The following is a 22,448-nucleotide window of genomic DNA, read 5'->3' on the forward strand; positions in this document are numbered from 1 at the left end:
CGCTGCTGCAGGGAAGGCTGTTGATCTTGAAGATCAGAGGATTCAGTCAAAATTTTTCACGGTCCTGTTGGCGCTTTTACCCGGTTCGGCGGTACTGTTGAAACCGGGGGAGGGGTTGTGTGTTTAGTGTGGCAACTTAGTATGCCCTTGTCACCGGGTGTTTTCCCCATAGCAGGGCTCGCGTCAGGTCTAGCGGGGTCAGGGACAGGCGTGGCAAACCTAGAGGTGTCCGTCGTGAGGTCGACACAGATGTCTGGTCATCACTAGTACCCCTGTCACTTGCGGCAGTGGTGGTGGATAGATCCAGCCCGCAACATGCAGTAGGCGGCCCATCGCTTAAAGCGGTACTCCTTAAGCATTTTAGGTCGAAGGAGTCGACAAGCCGCGCACCGCGCTTTGTCGTGGTCAAGGGGTAGACAATTATTGCACTTATCGTGCTTGTCCTTCCAAGGGTATCTGGCCCTGCAAGAGGGGAAAAACCCAAATGGAGTCCTTCCATAGCGAAAGGTAATAAATGAGATGACCAGAACTAGAGGGCAAAGAGGGGGAAAAGAGGAGAGACATAGCTGAAAGGATATGACCACCCTGACCGCACTTTCCCTACTGTGTAGGCCGGCCAGAGGGCCCAGCCACGTGGACGGCTCTGCCGCCGGAGTCCCCTGTTGTCTTCATCATAGCACAGGAAGCAGCATAGAAGTTACTATCGGGGGATAATCGGCAATGTCGATCGACAAGTATATAACAATGTCTTATTAATTTTTTATTTTTTCTTGGTTCAATTACATAAAGTAGAACTTTTACAAAATGTATCATATTTATCACATTTCATGTTTACATCATATATCACAATACTTACAAATTAAAATTATATTAAAACTTCCTAAAACAAACATTGTATTTCATTACATTTCATTGCATTGCATTTCAATAAAATTCCAATAAAATCCAACAGCAATATCTTTTGTTGGATACACGTTACACATGCTGGCAATAGGTCTCTAACTTGGGTTAATGTGAAGAACAATCAGTTCCTATAACAATGTCTCTTATTAAAGAGCTCCGCAATGGGCGACCAGTTATCTGGGTGGAAAAAAACAATCTGGGGTACCTCGGCGTGTGAGTGGTTTTGGGTACAATACACGTCACGATAGGGATTGTGTTACAGACATGCCTATGCCGACGTCCCCTTTCGGTCCCCAAAAGACAAGATGCAATACTCCGCGGTTACCACTGGATGTCGGACCATATGCACAGCATGCGATTCGAAGCAGATTAACAAGCATCAGAAACATGGATACACCTGAAAACCCACTTACTGTGGAGGCGATGCAGATGGACGTGAAAAGCTTAGTTTTTTTTGTTTTTTCAAATTAAATTTTATTGGTTTTTAACAGAAGTGAACAAAGGGGTAGATGCACAGCTGAGCATACATAGTTACCTTATAAGGATAGTGCATCCCGCCCAAGTAGCATTGAACAGCAAAATACAATGAAATACGCGTCCCCTTCTGACGGGTGAACAGTAACTCCCATTCCCTCCCTCCCTCCCCTTGTCCTTGCTCGCAGCACTTCCAGGGCGTGGTGATTGTTGTAGTGCACCAAAACGGATGATGTGACGTTTATCGATGGTGGTCGTCGTTGTCATGTGTTACAGGATAGGTTTGTGACAGGCACAGGTATTGGGCGATGTGGTTTTCGGTATTCAGTCTTTGGTAGGACCGGATTGTCGAAGCTTTCAGTGACTAGGTGAAGAGTCTGGTCAGTCCTGAAATATAATGGCCTGTGAAGTCGCTCCATGTTTCCTCATGTCTCGCGGCCTTGCCATGGAGGGCCGCCGTTATTTTCTCCATTGTGTATATATTCATGCCAATTTTCAGCCAGTCCTTCTCATTTGGCAGTCGTGGGGATTTCCATTTGATGACTAGGCCTGCTCTAGCTGCCAGTAGCAGGGGGGCTGGGGGGGACACTAGTCCTTTCACCGGCATCCGTTCATCGTCTTCTTCAAGACCGAATAGTATAGCTTAACAAATCTAAGAGGACAAGGGGTGTATAAAGTGTTCTCCTCTAATTCAGAGTGCCCAGAATAAAACTTCCAGGCCTGAAAATCTGAAAACCAAAGAGTTATAAGAAACCTAAGAATAGCTTTCTTACTTTCCTTCTAATAAGAAACCTGCAACTCCAACTGCTCCTACAGGAGAGATCGATAGGTGTTCTAATAAGGCCAGGGTCTCTGTTTCAAGAGACCACTCTAAACCTGTGGGATCCCCTACAGAGAATCCGACTATAAGTCCTCATGTTAGCAGGGAAAACTCTAACAAAGGCAAATCTAAAACTAGGATATTAGGGAAATGGGAGCCTGAACCATGTTCCACCATTTCAGTTCCAATTCTAAAGCCTTTGACCCATACTGCTTCAGAGGAAGGGGTGGATAGACAAGTTGGAAACATATCTAGGCCTTTGAAGACTGGTAAACCTCAAAGCTGGTGGAAATCCAGAAAAGATCAATCAAAGGCTAAACACCTTGACCTTATGGGCTCTTCTGCAGTAGGCCCCCTTGTAAATCCTAGTGTTAGAAGGGAAACCCCTCACCACAGTAAAACAAGGTCTAAGAGGAAGTGAAAGCATGTACAATGCTTTGCCACAATCCCTCCAACTAGAATACCTGAGACCCCAACCTGCTCCAATGAGAGGTGGTGAGGAATCATGGATACCCCCCAGGTCGAATCAATTTCTTTATAAGAACCCTTTTAAAAAGCCTATTGTAGGTTCAGAACTTGCCACAAACGTCTGAAGGGCTGTTAAATCAGATACCCTACAGATTAGACAAGAGCAAAGTACCCAACAATACTTGTAGGTCATATAGTTTACAAATAACTAATATTAAAAAAGTATGACTGCAAGGGTTACAAAAATATTGCTGGTGGACTCAGCAAACAGTTTGACCGACTTGAAACATGAGATTGTGACGATTAGATCCTCCTGTGTCTGGGAGGGACGAGCGTTAGGTAAGATTTTCATAGAAATGGTAAATCTTCCTGACCTGGGTCAACCCCAGAACTTTTTTGCATTACTTGTGGGATAATTTTCTTTAATACCTCTGTGAGTGGGAATCTTTTTCCACACCCACAAAATCTTACTCTTTTTAAGGGTGTCAGTTGTTTGACTCTCCATAGTGTCTTTTTAAAGTTATCCTCTTTAACAACATGTTGGCAATATGTGCCTGTTGTTGCTGGGTTGGCATAGGGGCTCCTCATTTAACTTTCTCTGCCTAAACCTAAGAGCACTACAGTTCCCAAGGGTAGAAAGGATGGATCCCTGTTAAATGTGATTTGGTGAAACCAGCACACCCCATCTTATGTAGAGTGCTGTGGGGATGGAAATACAATGTTTCCCCTTTCACACTAAAACTAACAATTCTGTTACAGGGATAATCCTACCTCCAATGTCTGGTGGCATTGATACCTTGTATTAATTTGGTGCACCTTTACCGCGGTTTGTGTTCACAGCTGCAGCAAAGGTACCCAAGAGTGCTCATTTTACCAAAATGGCCAGTCGTTTTCGCCATTTTAGTGTTTGTCCTTTCTTGTTCCTTCCCCTGGCATCCAGGGTGGGAAATTCCTTTGTGTGATTTTTATCTTCGGCGGGAGTCCCCTGGACTCCCCGCCCAGGCTCCAGTCTGTCTGTGAAGGCAGGAAGCGAGGGAGGAGTCCAAAACTCAGCAGCCCTCTGTCTTCCTCCTTGTCTGAATGGGGACAAATCCCAGTGGGGGGATGGCTGTCCTGATTGGACAACCAGACCGCCTCTTGTCGTAAAATGCAGGGAGAGAATGCAGAAGTTGTGCTGTAGTTCCTGTTAAATACTGCAAACCTGCAAGCTGAACAAAAGTGGACCACTGGAACCGAAACCGAAGAGGATGATGAAGGAATAGCTGCTGAGACGATTTCCAGCGACCTGAGAGCCTGCTGTGTAACCAGGGCCTGCTGTAGCCCTTCCTTCAAATCAACCTGGGGACTCCGAAAACTACGCCCCAGACTCAGTCTGGTGAGACCCACTAGACTCATGAAAACCTGCATTTTGAGCCATCCGACGCGTTGGTGCGACCTTACGGTGTTGCAATACCCCAATACCCTGGGACCTCGAGCCATTATGCAGTGTCTTTCGAATCTCACTGTTAGGCAAGATTGTGTGCAGTATCATTTGGAAGACTACAGCAACCTTGACCTCCTGGCAATAGGGAACCCAACCTTTGGGATAAGTCTATACTACACAGGTTGGTAGTGCGGCTGAGCAGCCAGGCTCATCTCAAGAGGGGTCAATGTGAGCAGTAGGGTTGTACCACAGTTTCACAGTGACAGTTATTCAAATAAAAACGTACTCTAAAGGTTTCTTGATGAAACAATTATTAATTTATTGAGCAGTCAGTTCTATAATCTTTCTTCAGAAGGGAGCAAAATAGGTAATTATAATACACTTCCAAACACACACAGTTTCACTAAATCAGATGATACCCATTGGGTATGGCACACAGACACTTCCTACACCCGCAGGTGACAAATAGCTAGGATACTGTGGACATTGATTTATCACTGGTACATTTAGAGCAATATTGGATTAGGGAGCAAAGGGTTAGATTGGGGAATAAAACAAAGGTTAACAATTCATAAACTGGTAAGTACTTTTAAAAACCTCCAATGCAAAGTAAATTAACCATTTCCTGGGGGAAAGGTAAAAGCAGACAGTCAGCGGTAGAAGAGTCTCTCAGGGAGCCAGGACAGTCAATCTTAGTTGAACAAAGTCTAGGGGAGCCGAGGATCTTCTTTGTAGGTATGTAAAAGTCTTGCACAATGTGTTTATAAAGGTTTGTAGAAATAAGATTCACTTGAAGGGCCACAAGCTTGGAGCCTTGTGAGGGGCAGAGCAATAAGCAAATCTGCAAGGGCTACCAAGACAAGTCTAAACTGAGAACAAGTAAGGCTACACAACAAGAGGAAAGTCCTCTTAGGGCTACAGTACCTTTGGTTAGAATAAATGGTTCTAGCTGACTTCTGTTCCTGTGTGGCTCTGCGGATCCGGTTGTGCCTGTGCCTCAGTCGTGGAGACAAGCGGCAGAACTTCTGGGGACTCTTGCAACACAATGGGAAGGTCAGCGGCAGCAATGGGCAAACTTCAATTCAGCGGCATGTCGTGGTTTCAGCTCCTCGCGTCCGACAGCAAATAGCAACACCTTGGTTCCCAGATACCACTTCAGACTTTCCTCGCATCTGGGGTCCAGCAGTCTTGAGGTGGCTCAGGCTTGGTCAGTCTGCTCTTCAGGAGGATCTTCCTAGCGCTCGGTCCGACTTAAAAGCGATCCACTCAGTTTGGTGTTCCTCTCCCTGGCACTTAGTTTCCAGCAGAGGCGGAAGTACAGCCAGCTCCAAGATGATATCTAAACGAGTTCACTTTGGGGTTGATTGGTCCCATCAACCCAAGGAGAGAAGTCTTCCTTGCAGGGCTTCTCTAGTCGAAACGAATTCGCAGCTTCAGCACAGCAGCATGGCTTCACCGGGCAAACCATCGGTCCAGGAGTTGCAGCAGGCGTCTCTTCCAAGTTCTTCTTTGGATTCCTTGATCCAGTGGTCGCCTCTGCCTTCCAAGCCCAAAAGCTTCACCTTTTATGCAGGTTTCTCCCATTCATTCCACCCTAGCTGTCAATCACACAGCAAGGTGGCCGTCCTTGCCGGACAGCCATCCAACCAATCACCATTGGGTGCATTCCTGTTACCAAGGGGATTAAGCACAGGGGGTTTCGGGCACCTCGTCCACTTCCTGCCCCTGCCAGACATACTGGAGCCAGAGGTGGGCTTCAGTCGTGAATCCCGCCAAAGACAAAACGCACAAAGGGACCAAACCTGGTTTAGCGCGCAGGGTAAATCTCAAGAAGGACCTTTCCAGCAAGAAATGGCAAAAAAACAAGACCGGGGGCATTGTGACAAAATGGGCACTGTTCGGTGCCTTATGCAGCTGTGAATGCAGCCTGCGGTAAAAACACATAATGGTAGTAAAAAGTAAACCACTGTCACCAGCCATTAATTGTAGAAAGGGTAACATAAAAATGCTACATGAGAAACGAGACAAAGGGGATACTAAGTAACACCCTAAGGTAAGATGTGTGCGCTGGGTCTAGAAAATTACAAAATGTAAGTAAAGGCAATTTCACTTCACTGCTCTTGGAAACAGTAGTTTCACCAAGAGATGGTATTTAAACCTTTGGGAAATCTAAAAGACTGCCCTGTGTCACTGCACTGAAGGTGCTGTGTGTCACAATGTAAAGATGATGCCTGTGGAGTTTGTCAGACTCCAAAGTCAAAAGAAACAGTCTAAATCACAGAAAAATACATCTGCGTTCTCTCTCATCAGGAAGGAGTCTCCCTGCCCCACAGAGCACTTGGCTGGAGCCAGTGCCTCCACGCTGCCTAGACCTAGAAGGTAAGGCCATGCGGGCATTTGCATCTGTGCTAGCGACGAATCTAGCAGTGTGCACACTTAGCACACCTTTCCCGTCATAATACTCGCAACGGGATCTGATGTCATCACCACTGATCTACATCTGCTACAAGATCCCTGAATTTGTTTTTAAGCACGTTATCCTGCCATTAAATTGATTGCACTGAGAGTAATCCAAATTGAAAGTGCACTCTAAAATGGCTGACCTGTTCGCACTGGAGTGCTAACCCTTCATCAGTACCATCAGTATTCCTGATTGGTCAGCAGCTGTTCTTAGCTGCCCAAATTGTTAGCCGGGATACGAAGCCGGCCCTCCACCGAAGGCCAGCACTAAAAGGCCCCGATTGCCTCTGTTCGCCGCAGTACGCCCCGGAGCTACTTTGCCTTCACCCCAGGCGAGCTCCTACATGGAAACGCTGCCTTTCCAACTTCTGACTACCTGTAGCCTTCCATTAGCCAACCGATCAGATCATCTGCACCAGGATTGCTACTCTAATGTACACTTATTCATATAACACTCAATGAGAGCCTACCTTTGACATTTGCATCGACCGAACATGGTGCCCATGCTGAAAGATCTCCATCTATAATCATCACCAACCTACGACCAAAGAACTGGACAAACTCTCTGCCCTGGCACAGCCGACAATATCCTTGTGTCAGCACATACTGAAGTCACCTCATTTTCCTGCACACAGACCTCCTGCCTTACGAATATAATACATAGCGATAACAGTACATCGCTAGCGGATACCGTATTACCAACAGATTTAATCCATCCCATCATCATCATCATCCCAGTCATGCACCTTTGTGAAGCATGTTTCTAGTATTCTCAATTTACAATGATCCACGGCATCGGCTCACCCTGCTCACAGCAGAATTACCCACATATGTTAACCAGACACTGATCAGCATATGTGCTTAATGTTTTTCTTATCTGCCTTAGCCTAGTAATCCTGCAGACTCCATCTTTGCGAGCAGCCGCCTCTGTCCTTGCTAATGCCTGGATTGCTCTGCATAATCAACGCCGAACACCTAAGGCTGCTATTACAGGCATATGCGCGAGTTATCCTACCCATGCCCATCTGCTGTACCCGGGATCTGAACGGTCGTCTCCGGCCATCACCAGATAAACTCGCCCTATTTGAACCACATGCACCTAGCAGATCACTGCCATTGGTGTACCCCCATTAGCTTAACTTGTGCTTGGTTCTAACGCCATCCCAATGCACTAATGCAATCTTAATACAGAGGTGCCATCGAGGCACTTGGCCTAATACAGCGCATCTGTGCAAGCCTACCAGCCTAGTCCTATCATTCTATTGTGCTATTCATCTTACCCTAGTACCAGTGCCAGAGCACTAGATCTGCTCACCTTACTCTAGCACTCAACAGCATGCAATAGCTTCTCCCTACTACTTATCGTGTTGCCTCGGAGTATTGAACATTTGCACTGTTGTCTTCTTTGCTCCCACTCGCGACTATTGAACAGCTGAAGGTAATCTCGATGCTATTCACTAACTATCATTGATAATTCAGGTTGATGACTGACTGATTGCCATAATTGTACTGTTTTTGGTATGACTACATAAGCTGCAATCAGAACATAGTGTTTATCTTGCTATCTGCCTTAGATGCACCCACTGACTGTTTTACGCCTCAACTGATACTTCTTGTTAATTTTGTAACCTGCCTAAGATACACACTCATAGTCCCTCGCTGAAACTTGTATTTAGCGGTTGACGTAAGGATTACTACTTCGCTAGTCTCAACATAGCATACATATGCTATGATACTGCACTCAGGCACCCATTGATATTTAGCCGATAATCTGCCCGCTCTACTCAATCGCCCCTGAAAATAGCGCTCCTTGTAATCAGTCATATGTCAGCCGACATGCTGTTGCTTGTGCTCACATTACCGCTATCAGCTCACATTCTTATGGAAACACCTCCATACTCTAGTCCTGCTATGGATACACCCTGCTCCACAGGCGCATACATCCAACTAGGCAAGGGACTAGCAAGTCTACGATGCCAGCGTCAACACGTCATCCCCTGCCCTACCCCTTTCCTCAAGAAAACTGTGCCCTTCCCACTGTCAACTGACCATTATCTAAGGACTATGCAAAACCATACCCTCTACCCTATGACTTTCCCTCCACCTCACTGCCAACAGATGGACCCACAAGGTACCATTGTCTATCCTCAAGGACAGTGCTCAGTCACATTAGCAGAACCCCAACTGGACCATCTGGCGCACACACCTTTTACGCCTGCCTCTGCCTTCTTACCCCATCACAGGCCTCTTGAGAAGACAGACGATCTGCATGCTCTCCACAAATTCGACTGAATAAACCACTAACACTGGCCGGCCATCATCAACAAAAACCCCAGACCTACAATGCGATAGCTGCCTTCATCAATACGCCACAAAAGATCTTAACTCCCACACCTGTACCCATTCCATCTCACATACAACTAACGATACCAAACATATCGAAGATACCTCCACTAAGCAGCCTACTAATACAACCTCACTAAAACGTGCACTCACCAATGCCAGATCCATCACGGCCAATGCTCTGGACATCGCAGATGCTATAAAAACCAATTACCTAGATTTCTTAGCAGTAACGGAAACATGGCTTCATGCAGCCTCAGGACCTCTTCTTTCCCTAGACATCCCAGAAGGATACACTATCTGTAGAAAAGTTAGAACAACCACAAAAGGTAGAGTAGCAGCCTTAGTAGCTAAAAATGTATTCAACATAAGAATCTCCTCTGAACTTTGTTTACCTCAGGTGAAGTCATCTCCCTAATAATCGATCACACCCACCTGCACACTAAATGCATATCGTCTACAGACCCCCAGGTGCGCTCTCTACCTTTGAAGATGACATTATGACACTTTGGGCACATAACATGAAACCACACTCCAAAGTGATTATCATGGGCGATTTCTAGGCTTGAACGATCCACTAGACATTCATGCAGGTCTCTTGGCCAACACTATGGAAGCCAAAGGATTCACACAAAGGATTTCTGGCCCTATTCACGAACAAGGACGTACACTAGATTGGCTAGCTGACATCAACTGCATCACTAACATCCAATCCCATACACCATCGCCCTGGTCGGATCACAACTCTTTCATCTTTATCACCACCATTACTAACAAAAATCTGAAACAACTTCCACCAACAATTATGGTTCAATCTAGAAACGCTAAAAATATCAACCGAGACAATGTGTTACCACTCCTCACCCCAATCCTTGACCCAACACTTCTGAACAGTGACCTATCAACTCTTGGTCAGCCAATATAATGAAATTATGTCGGAACCATTGAAAAAGCTGCCCCACTAAAAAGAAAACAAGTTACACCATCAGCTCATATCAACCCATGGTTCAGCCAGGAACTCAAAGCCCTGCGAGCTATAAAAAGATCTGCCAAAAACAAATGGCTAAAAATCGCAAACTCAAGCAAATAAAAACATATTCCAGACTCTAGCCAACAAATACAAGATGCATATCAAATCTAAAAGTGAAGTCTACAACCAGAGAATCTCAAATGCCCAGTCCAATACTAGAGCTCTTCACCATTCTCCATGAATTGGAATCACCAGCACCCAACTCCAGATCAGACTGTCAAAGATGAACTTTGGTCCTCCAATATTCAAAATGCCTTAGCTGACAAAATCTCATTATTACAAAGGAAAATAGAACTAAAAAAATCTAAACTTAGCATTAAGCAAGCCTCGCCAACTACACTCTCCAGGGGATTCCCCGAAGGTTACCAAATTCCCATTCTCTCCACTCACTATTTCAGATGATATCAAAAGCTTAAAAGCTTTGAGATGCAAAGGAGACATCTGTCCTGCAACCTTAGTAAAAGAAGGTGCGGTCGAAATTGCACCTTTTGCTACTAGCCTCATTAGTAACTCATTCGCCACTAACAGTCCGATAGACCTAAAAACAGCCTGGGTTCTACCCTTGCATAAAAAACCTAGACTAGACCCTTACATTACTACTTATTACCGCCCCATCAGCACAGTACCTTTCGTACTTAAAATAATTGATCATGCAGCCTATCTGCAAACCCAAAAATACTTAAAAGACAATCTCTTGGGCCTTAGACAATCAGGCTTCAGGCCTGTTCATAGTACTGAGACAGCCCTACTCCACTCGAAAACACAAATGGACCATTACAAAGACAAAGGTGAACTGTGTATCCTCCTTCCACTAGAACTCTCAGCAGCCTTTGATTTGGTCAATCATTACCTCTTATGCCAACACCATGAGACTGCTACCCAATTCTCCCAAGATTCTATCAAGTGGATTAAATAATTTCTATTTAATCAGACCATGAGGGACTTTTCGAACACTTCAGCAGCTTCACCTGTCCCCATGACCTGTGGCGTTCCACAAGGCTCGTGTGCATCACCCACATTATACAATGCATTTACCAAGCTCCTGTTTGACAAACTCGATAAAAATGGGTATCACATATACAAACTATGTAGATGATACCCAAATACTCATTCCAATCACTGGTTGTTATGACACAGATTCCAAAAATATAAATAAAATCTAACTTGCAATCCAGGCCTGGATGGCCCACAACGAATTGTGCCTCAATGACGATAAGACTGAGCTTATCCTCAATGGAAATAAAACCAAAGTGAGTAACCTCCCCCATCTTTACAAATCATTTATCATCGATGCCAATACCATCCGGGTGGTCAAAGAAATATAAACCTTAGGGATTTATATGGACTTATTATTCACTTTAAATAGGCAGGTCAATGCCGTTTCCTCAGCAGCTTACATGGCCAAACTGATAAGAGACAGCAGACCCTTCCTATCTTCAGAAAACTCCATCACCTTGGTCAGGGCCAGAATACTTTTCAGATTTGATTAATGCAACACTTTTTGCAGTAACAAGTACTAGAAACATCAAAATATTACAAAGGGTTCACAATAACGCTATAAGAGCTGCGTTAAATATTCCAAACCATGAACACATCTCTTCAATCAGAAGGAGCATCCACTGGCTCCCTGTCCATGATCGGTTTAAATTTTAAATACGGACTATAACTCAAATGTATGGCGACTAAGGCACCAAAATACTTGAGTAATCTCATTTGCAAAACCCATTTTAATAAACCAACCCGCTCGGCTTATACAAACCTACTTATTACCGCTAGGCACAGAAGACAGAAAGCCAGAGGTTCCAGCTTCCCAGTAATAGCATCTGTGGAATGCCCTGCCTACCCAATTAAGAAAGGACACCTCTTTCTGGTCATTTAGAAACAATCTAAAAACTCTACTCTATAGATCTGGCCCCCTTCATTAGCCACACTGCTTCATAGACCAATCGATAAATGGGCATATATACAGTTATAAGATGCATTGTGAAAATTATAGGCAAGGTAATAATGTGCACTTGTGCAAATATGCAACGAATCCAGTGTCATACAAGTGTATAATTTTGTAAATATGCAACGAAGGTGTGAATAATTGTGTGTAACTGGAAATGAGTAACAAAGCTACAAGACCTGTAAATCTGTAACCACATCCTTAAGCAAATTACAGCGCCTAGCTGCCTTTGTGCAAGATACAAATAAATAAATTAGAGAGTGGGAAAAAGGTTCTAAGTCTCTCCAGGTAAGAAATTAAAAGTCCTTAAGTCCAGCAAAAGAGCTGGGGGTCTCTAAGGTATAAGGGAATTAGCACATTTCGGAGAATTCTCCCTAATTCTCTCTTGGCAACAGTGGATGGTTGCCTGGTGTCATGCGGCGATCTTGATCGAGAACGCCCAGGGGACACCGATTCGGTGGACCGGTCTCTGCGTGCCGCTCTCCGAGAACACGACGCGCGCGCTGAGTCTCGGTTGGACTTCGAGTGCTTAGTGGATGTGTTGTGGGTAGCGCTTGTGTCGCCGGGGGTGTTCCCCATAGCTAACCTGCCAGACAACCTTCCGAGGTCGGGGACTTGCACTTGGCTGTCTCTCGACGCCACGTTGCCCTCGCCGTCCGATAGGATGGCGTCGCTGCCATCACTGAAGGCGCCCTTCGCTTCCATGGCCTCTCGTTGCCTGGCATGGTGGGCCCAACGTTTGATCGAACGTCCCTTTAGAGTCTTCGGTTTAAACCGACTACACGCTCTGCAATTCGCCTCGGGGTGGTCCCTTGGCAAGCAGAGGTTACAGGTAGCGTGTCTGTCAACCCAAGGGTACTTGCGGTTGCACTTAGGGCAAAATTGGAAAGGGGTACCCTCCATACGCACCCTGTGGCAGCGGGCTAGTGTGTGTAGGAATATATATATATTGAGCATGTACCACCCACCCACCCTACCTACTTGTAGGGGCCGAGGCCAGAGGCCTTCCTAGGCCCAAGTCCGTCGTGCAGCTCTCGACGGTTGTTTTCTTCTCCGGGCTGGCGTCGAGTGTCGAACTTCAGTGACTCGACGTTGGGATGTAGGAAACAGGGAAATATATTTTTTTGCAAAATTATGGCTAAGGCCAGGGAACTCCGCGGGATGCTTCCGACAAGTATGGCGGAAAAAACAATCTGAGGGATCATGGGTACAGTGGACGTCACACTAGGGATGGCGTTACTGGCAAGCCCTGTGTCGACGCCCATTTTCGAGTTTTGAAAAACAAACTAATACTCTGCAGCTTCCACTAGATGTCAGCCTGTGCACAGCATGTGATCTAAGCAGATTCCACAAGCCTCAGAAATGTATATATATATAGATTAAAGGACATTCCCCTGAGCAGGGTTTACCTCACTGAAACAGATGACAGAACTGCTCATCCCATCTGTACATCGTCTGCATGTTGCCGTTCGAGGCAATAATGGCGGGTAAATTTATGTGGCACTGACCAGGATGCCGCCTGACAGATGTCTCCCAGCGGAATCCCGGCCCACAACGCCGCCGAAGATTAAGTCGATCTCATGGAATGGGCTCTCGGACGCCTTTCCAGCGGATTCCCCGCTTTCGAGTGACAAAAGGCAATCGTCGACAAGACACATTGAGCTAGTCCTTGTTTTGAGAACGCCTTTCCCTTAGAAAAAAGTAGGTGGTACAATCGACGACAATAGGAATTTTCGGTATGAAATGAGGGTTGGTCGCCAGCACCGCCTTGTCCTTAAAGAATCTCAAGTACGGAGGATCTATTACCAACGCTTGTATCTCCGAGAGTCGTAGTGCTGAAGTGATAGCCACCAGAAAAGCCAGCTTCCATGATAAGAATTTCATAGATGAGGAAGCCATAGGTTCAAAAGGAGCTTTCATTAATTCCGTCAACACCAGGTTAGGACTCCAGTTCAGAGGAAACTTTTTAATTGGTGGAAATGTGCGAAATAAACCTTTCATGAAGTGCTTTATCAGCCTGTCACTAAACACTGGTAACGAATGCCTTCTCCGCGTGAACCTTTAAATGGCTGCTAGGTGAACTTTATCGATGAGAAGGATAATCCACTTTCTGCTAAATGCAGCAAATATGGCAGAAGCTGTTCCGGAGTTATATTTAGGGGCTCCAACCCTGGGTGATCTTCACACCACTTGCAGAATCTCCTCCACTTGCATGCGTATGAAGTGTTCGTGGACGGAGTTCGCGCGGCTTGCAATATTGGACGGCAATCCGATGAAATAGTCAGGGTACCAAACTGCGAGAAGTCAGGAGTCATGCTGTCAGGTTGAGACTGTCCGGATCGTGATGCCACACTGTTCCCTTGTCCCGGGTCAGGAGGTTCGGAACCTTCTGAAACCTTACTGGCCACGCTATTGATAGCTGCAGCAGGTCGGAGAACCACGCTTGCCTCAGCCAATAAGGAGCCACTACGATCACTCGACATCGGTATCTGTGAATCCATTGCAGGGTCCGTCATATGAGTGGAAACGGGGGAAAGGCGTACAGAAACTTGTCCGTCCACGGGAAGGAGAACGCTTCCCCCAATGAATCGATCTGAGGCCATCTGCTGGCGTACTCTTCGCACTTCTTGTTCTCTCTCGTCGCAAAAGTGATCCAGAGAAGGCTGTCCCCACTTTCTGAAAATCTCCAACAATTGAAGTTCGTTCAGTTCCCATTCGTGTATCTGATCCATTTCCCTGCTGAGGGAATCCGCTTGTACGTTCTTTACTCCCGGGAGATGGTGGGCTACTATAGTTCTATTTTGTTGCAGAGCCCACTGCCATACTTCCTGAGCTTCGGTGGAAAGAGTTCTGGAGCGAGTACCTCCTTGCTTTCTCAAGTAAAACATTGTTGTCGTGTTGTCTGTCAATATTCTCACCACTGACCCCTTTATGTGCAGCAAAAAAGCTTTCAGGGCCCAACGCACCGCCCTCAACTCCAGCACATTGATATGAAGAAGTGACTCCTCCGACGACCACCGGCCTTGCGTTTGGAGAGAGCCTAGATGCACCCCCCATCCAGTCAGCGACGCATCCATCACTATGGTCATGTGAAACTCTGGTTCCTGCAGGGGAACCCCTCTGGATAGGTTTTCAAAGACTTGCCACCATCGAAGTGCTCGTAGGAGGTCGTTGTTGACGGTCAGTTTGTCTGACCAAAGCCCTTGGGTCTGGGCCCATTGGTCTGCTACGAATTCTTGAATTGGCCTCATTAAGAGGCGACAGTTGTTCACTAAGGGGATGCACGAAGCCATGGCTCCCAGTATCGACATATACCTCCTTACCAACACCTTGGTGTTGACTCTCCACTGTCTTGCCAGCTGATTGAGCCTGTGGATCCTCTCCACAGATGGTCTCACCAATCCCGCCTGGGTTTTGAACTGTGCACCCAAACACACTAAGCTCCTTGAGGGAGTCAATGAGGCCTGTTCGAAGTTTACCGCAAATCCTAGTCGTTGCAGAAGTTGCATGGTGGCCTCTAGACTTGCTTGCGTTGTCATAGGGGATGACCCCCCTCACTAACCAATCGTCCAGATAAGGGTAAACATGATGCCCCTGTTTTCTTAACCATGCTGCAACCGGGGCTAGGCATTTTGTGAACATCCTGGGAGATGATTTTAGTCCGAAAAGGAGCACTGTGAACTGGTAGTGGGTCCGCCCGACTACAAACCTTAGGAACTCTGCGTCGTCGACGCATTGGTACATGAAAATATGCGTCCTGGAGATCCAACAACGCCAGAAAATCCCCCGTTGAATCGATTGGATCACTTCCTGAAGTGTGAGCATTTTGAATTTTAGATTTTTTAATGTTTTGTTGAGGTCTCGAAGGTCGAGAATGAGACGCCATTTTCCGTTGGGCTTCTTCACGACGAAGTATCAGGAATACACTCCTTGACCTCTCTGTGACACGTACCAATTCTATAGCCCCCTTTTGTAGCACAAGTACTACCTCCTGCTTTAAAATGTTTAGGTAGGGTTGAGCCGAAAACACTGGTGGAATGTGCGACGGCTTTTGAATTGTAAGGAATGACCGAACTTCACCGTGTCCAATACCCACCGGTCCGAGGTCATCTTTTCCCATTTGTCGACACAGTGAGACACCCTGCCTCCAGGATGTTCTGAAACTCGTCATTGCTGGTCTTTTGATTGTTTGTCCTTCGACGACGAGAAACCTCCTCTCTTCCTTGAGGCTTGATAGTCAACGTCTTCTTGCCGTCTGAGAAGCCCGCCTGTAGCTCCGAGAGGAGTACGACGGTCTATTGAAAGTACGGTCCCTCGATGACGAGAACCGGTAATTTCCTGACGCTCCTCTAAAGGGGCGAAACAAACTAAAACTTTGGCCACTCTGGAGAGCTCCCAGAGAACGTAGTGGGTCAGTGTCTTTCATGCCTTTCAAGGCCTCATCCACCTTCTCCCCAAAAAGAAGGTATCCTTCAAAAGGCATATCCAACACCTTATATCGCACTTCAGGTCAAATGTTGGTGCATTTGAACCATGCCTGTCTCCTCAGAACCACTCCGTTGTTAACCTGCTTAAAGCCCGATTCTGCCAGGTCTACAGCGATATTTATAGCTTGATTAGAGGCCTCGCCCCCCCTCTCAGACAAGTAACATCACCGCCTTTCCGTCTTCGTCTGGCAGATGTTCCAGTATGGGTGCTAAACGATGCCACACCTCTCGGTCATACCTCGCCATAATAGCCAGAGAATTGGCCGCCTTCACCGTTGTTGCACCCACCGACAACACCTTTTTGCCAAAGGCGTCTTGTCTCCTGGCCTCGTTCTCCGGAGTATTTGTGCATTTGTGCTGAGACCTTGCCTTTCTCGCCGCAGCCGCTGATACCACCGACCCTGGCGCCGGTTGAATGGACAAACATTTCGGAGTAGACTCGAGAGCCTTAAATTTCTTTTCCAGTCTACCTTTTATTGCCGGCTCCGAGAACGGATGACGCATCGTTTGTAGTCCCTCTTGCCATACATGATCTAAGATGGCACCCATATGATCGAACAAAAAACAGTCTTTTTCTCCTCCTCCTGAGCCAGCCCAAATTCAGTACAAGCCTTACTCATCATTGCATGGAAAGAACCAATGTCATCTGGGGGCGACGGTTGGGCTGGGCATCTTGGAGCTTCCATCTCCACTTCCGACTCCCAGGTCGGGTCTCTAGAGGGGGATAACGATATATCCGATATGGACTCCCTCTCTGACTCGGATTCCAGCAGCTCTCCTCTTCTGGGCGTGCACTTGGAAGATCTTCACGGACCGGCGACGCCATAGGAGTCGGTCGATGTGAGGGACCTGGCTCGTCGTCGACTTGTCTCGCTGGAGCAGTAACCTGAGGTAACTTGTCATCTAATTTCTTCAACAAGTTTTGTAATGTAGACACAGCTTCCAGAGATAAAACAGTTTGGAGGATTAAGCTACGGAGTTGTTACCGGGATATTTGCCCCGCTCAAAAGAGTTAGCGAGCTAACCCCTTGCAAACCAAGTTCCGCAGGCCCAGCCACCTGCTCATACTCGTCATCCACGGAGGATATGCACAGGGCTGCTTCCTGCTGCAACAAGGCTTCTGGCAAAACCGGATCGTACACATCCGGTCGCCAGCCCTGCTGTGGAGTCTCCATCGATGAGGTTAATTTCTGTATCGTCACCGTCTCGTAGTCATCTGCGGCGCAACACCTGAAGAGACATCTGCGTCACTGGTAGTGAGGGCGTCGACGACCGCACGCCCGCCGACGACGCTGGTGGATGTACAGAGCCTTGAGGCGTTCCCGCCTTTTTTGAATCTGATCTGTGTTTTGCAGAATCTCGACTCGAGGATGATCTATGATCATCACCTGAGGAGGATCTTGACTGTTCTTTTCTCTCCTTCGACAGGGAGGAAGACAACAAGGTTTTCGTTTTTAACGAAGATTCTCTCGTGGAATGTTTTTCCGATGAGCCTTTCTCCATCGAACGCACTTTCTTCACCGGAGGTTCAGCCGATGTTGAACGGCGGGGGGGCCCCTAGAGATTTAGTTGTCGAGGCCAAGCTATGCGTTGAGCCTACATCCGAAGGGGGGTACGCACCCGCTCTGTCGTTCAACCAAGCCACCAACTGCCTATTCCGGTCTTGGAGGGTCTTCTGGGAGAAGCATTTACAGATGTCACAATTGTCTGCCAAATGGTGAGGGTGGAGACAATATATACCTGGCCATCTCCTTCATACCCCTTCTTTAATCCACATGTAGTACACGAATGAAAAAGAGCTTTTCAGACATTAGGAAAAACGAAGAAAAACAACCTAGCAAAAATAGAGGACGCGAGGTGATCCCACTACTTTGAAAGACGGTTGAAATCTGATGGGAGGCGCGGGGGCGGGGCATTTATACCGCTACGTCCTATTGGGGCATGCGTAAGCGGGCCAAAGCTATGTAGGTAGGACACAGAAGTGTCGAAATTTTTCCTATGGAAAACATTTTTATGAAGGTACCGAGGGTTCCCAGCCCGACGACGGGGAATATTCTAAACATGTGAATCCATGAAAGATCCAATGCTGGAGAAGTTTCAGCTTCCTAGCATCAAGGGATCTTGTCCTGGAAGGTCTTCGATTGTGGCTGGAGACAACTGCTGTCGCCAGTGTCCGGTGACTGTCGCCAGTACCAGCTTTCATCTGTCTGATAGAGTTTCCTGAAGAGGCCTGCATAAGTGCCTGCTGCATTTCTTCATCAGAACGGGTTGCACTCAGCTCCTGGACGGTAATTTTCCTTGCACCCACAGGTCCTGGGTCTCTTCCATTGTATCTACGGCAAGAAACCTACCTCCAGCGACACCCAGTCGACCTGCCAAGTCATTTGGAAAAATCTGAGTCAGGGTGGTGAGTAATCACAATAGGTACAGCCACAGCCTTATCTCCCCTATAATAAACCTTAAAATAAACTTTTGTTTATTCCATTCTTTCACTTTTTAAACGTTTGTTTTAAAAGCTGTTCCAAGAGATAGAAAAAGTATCTTATTTCCTGTAAAATCCTTAAGAAGTCTTCTGGAACATTGTTCACCACCACAAGAACCTTTACTAACTTGTCCCCTTCTTCTATAAGAAATGTTGTGACTTTTGGGCACAAGGCACCATTCAACATAGGGATTGGACTAAAAGTTAGGGTTTACACTTGTGAACTGGTTTTCCTAATTGCACCTTTTTTCAAGTGTTTAAGTGAATTGTATACATGTCTGCAAACCAAGGGTGACTGTATATGTTTTATAACCGAGTTATGTAATATTACTTGCTTGTTTCATTTTTCGAGTGCGTTTGGGCCTATAATAGAGTATTTTTATACTTACCTGTCTAAGCAGAATCATTGTTTATTTCACCATGTGGACTCATTTGTAGAGCCCTGACCACACAGACTCCTTCACTCACTCCTGGGACTAGTCCTTGCCCACTATCCATGCTTACCATGATTGGGTTTCGCTAAACCTCCCAGAGTTCCCCCTGTTCACAAAAACTCTGGTGACCACCTGAAATGTTTCCACCATGCCAGATTTTAGAAATACATTTTAACAATTGACACCTCATACTAGCACCCTTTGATCTTGGCAGTGATTAAGAGGTGCAAACCAACAGGCATCCTTTTCATCATGATAGCCACGAAGAGGCAGACATTTCCCACAAATTAATTTGTGACTGGTGCCTTGCTTACCTCTTTCAGGAAAGCTTTTTTCAGTTGGCTCCTTTTAGACCATTTTCAGTGCCTTATTTTCTATTACAGAATAAAGCAGCCATAAAGCGTACCAAGCAAAAAGCAAATAGGGAAATTAGGACGAGAATGTACTGAATCAATCAATGTCTATGCTCCAAAATGTAAGCGCATGTTTTGGGATCTTCTGTTAAAGCATAAAGGTAGTATAAAATATGTAAGTAAAGAAATGTAATTTGCTGATAGAAGGACAAAGAAGCCTGCACAAAGATTTTAAACACAGAAAATTCTTGAATCAGCGAAATGGTATGGTAAAATTCATAACCTTTTCAAGAACCCATTACTTTTTTTGTATTTAAAGAACGTCAAAATAACCAGATTATATTTTTGTAGCAACGCAAAAAGACTTTTGGCCACAGAACGTTATAAAACCAAATACTAAATGTACCTACTTGCACCACGAGTGAGCTAGCCAGTTTAGACCATCTAACTGGTAATCTCTTAGCTCTAAAGTGTCATTTCCTCCAATGTAGGGTGGCTGTGTTTTCAAAGCAATAAACTTTGGTCTCTGCTTTAAAACCTGTAAAAAATTAAATAAATAAAATTAGTATGCTTCTACCTTCTAGTCAAGTTAAGTAAAGTTAGATCAAATAGACTTTACTCTGAACCTCACATGGAATCAGTGGACCATTAGCGGTACCCTCCTGAATAGGATACAAATGATCAAACTCACTGCAAACAGGGATCCCATACTCAGGCACTTAATACCTCCATCCTTCCCATTCGTCATCCACGGTTGCACGCTAATGCAACAGCCACAGTTGTCAAGGTTGGATCTTATGACCAATTATTTGGAGGCCGTTTGCAACAAGGTGCAACAATGTTGTCTATGTCGTAGTACCAATGATCAAAGTTCAATTTTACTACTGGGCAATTTTACTAAAGACAATAGTGTTAGGACAGTTTTTCTAACTAAAATCATACATCTGCGGCAGTACATAAATCCACTAGTTACAAGGCTGAACCACCAGGGAGGTGCAATCAGGTCAGCCTTGCTCCAAGTAAGTGCAGCCAGGACAGCGCGGCTCTGGGTAAGTGCCAGGAGGTGGGGGACTGTAGAAGAACAAGTTACTTACCCCTGGTAATGTTCTTTCGACTGGATGTTCCTCCCACGTATTCCTCATCTTTGATATTCGTATCACTCAGCTTTGCTGCTTTGGGAAAAAAAATTCCAACCAGAGGGCGCTGTGCTCGATGTCATGGCATCAACGTTCCTCGAGGGCTGTCGCCTGTCGACGTCATCCGCAGCATAAATAGCATAAATAGCTTGAGCTGGGCCCGTTGGCTTCAGTTCTGTTTTTTCAGGGCGGTGCCGAGGGCTCGGGCTATTCACCTTAGTGACAGTAAATAGACCATCAAGCCTGCAGAGCTGTGCCTGTAACAGTCGCTGATGCGGAGTGTGGACACAGTGGCATGATCACGCAGGGTAACATAGGTGCTATAAGCCACAAACCATAGTCCACACCTACTAGGGTCTCGCCATTAGCATCTAAATAGAAACAGAAAGGAACAAACGTCAACTGAGACCCTGGGGCCGAAACACTCACACAGCGGTCCCTACAGTAAACTGACTATAGAGATTACAGCACGCACCTCGTTCATACGTACCCCTTTTGGGTGCGGGCTGACGCGCCTGCAGTCTATACAGGTATACAGGGGTACACTCGACTCCCGCCCAGATACATCACAAGGCCATCTATAGAAATCTAACACAAACCCTGCACGGCTGCATATGCAGTGACCTCACATCGAGCGCAGACAGGACCCGAGGAGCAAAGGGCGGAAAAACGGGCCCCATGGATGCGTACACAAGTACTAACTTGGCAGAAGATGATACAAGATCCCCTCAACCGAGCCCTGCATCTAGCCCAACGCAAGCAGAGGGGCCAGAGGACCCATATATGGCGGCACTGCAGGCGGGGTTTGCGGTTGTCAACAGCAGGATGGATGAAATAGGTAGCAACATCTCGTCCATAGGAGCCGACCTGCAAAAAGTGAACACCAGTGTAGCGGAGGCGAGGGTCAGCACGCTGGAGGAAACAACAATACTTGGCGGGGAAATTGAGAGCATTAAAAGATCCCTGAAAGCTGTGCAGTCCAAATGTGACCATTTGGAATCTAGGTCACGCCGAAATAATATTTGAGTGGTGGGGCTAGCGGAGCAGCCGCTTAACACTACGATAGAGCTGTTTCTAGAAGAGGCGTTGCGGGAGATGCTACTAGATGCCAATTTTTCCCAACAATTCTGGGTCGAACGTGCCCACAGATCTCTAGCCCCTCCACCCAAACCCGGTGCCCTCCAGCGTACTATCATAGCACACCTTCTTAACTACTGAGACAGAGGCATGATACTCCGTCTGTCACGTGAGAAAGGCACGTTAACATTTGACTCAATGAGGGTTCATATATACCCTGATTTCCCAAGCGGAGTTCAGGCAGCGAGACGCACCTTTGATTAAGTGAAAACTGAGGGCAAGATCCATTCCGTACACCATGTTTCTGGCAAAACTCTGCCTTCAGCATGCAGGGAAAGCGCATTTTTTCAAATTGCCAGAAGAAGCCATGCCCTACATTGAACATTCCGGCCTCTCCAAATCCAAAATCCAGTGACCTCCGACCTCTGGACACAACATGATTGCGCCCGGACGATAAGAGAAATACCCATGATTTTCAACAAGACCGAATCGCATGAAATCAGACCAGCAGCTCCCATAGGCAACCAGTGTGATAACGAGAAGGACTGGCACCGCCACCGTTGCAGTTTTTGCGCAAACACAATGGGTATACACTGTCCAGTTGCAGGGA

General features: G+C 46.3%; 1 protein-coding gene across 1 annotated transcript in view; it reads right to left on the reverse strand.

The window, feature by feature from the left end:
- The window catches only part of CHD1 (chromodomain helicase DNA binding protein 1), a 2,212,767-nt gene that overhangs the window by 1,559,343 nt on the left and 630,976 nt on the right, over positions 1–22,448 (reverse strand). Inside the window, exon 11 of the mRNA XM_069625454.1 lies at positions 20,036–20,163. Within this exon, the coding sequence (XP_069481555.1) occupies positions 20,036–20,163 (128 nt within the window). The remainder of the gene's footprint in view (positions 1–20,035; positions 20,164–22,448) is intronic.

Source organism: Ambystoma mexicanum, chromosome 6p (genome assembly GCF_040938575.1).
Source record: "Ambystoma mexicanum isolate Mex_15411 chromosome 6p, UKY_AmexF1_1, whole genome shotgun sequence".
Lineage (NCBI taxonomy): Eukaryota > Metazoa > Chordata > Amphibia > Caudata > Ambystomatidae > Ambystoma > Ambystoma mexicanum.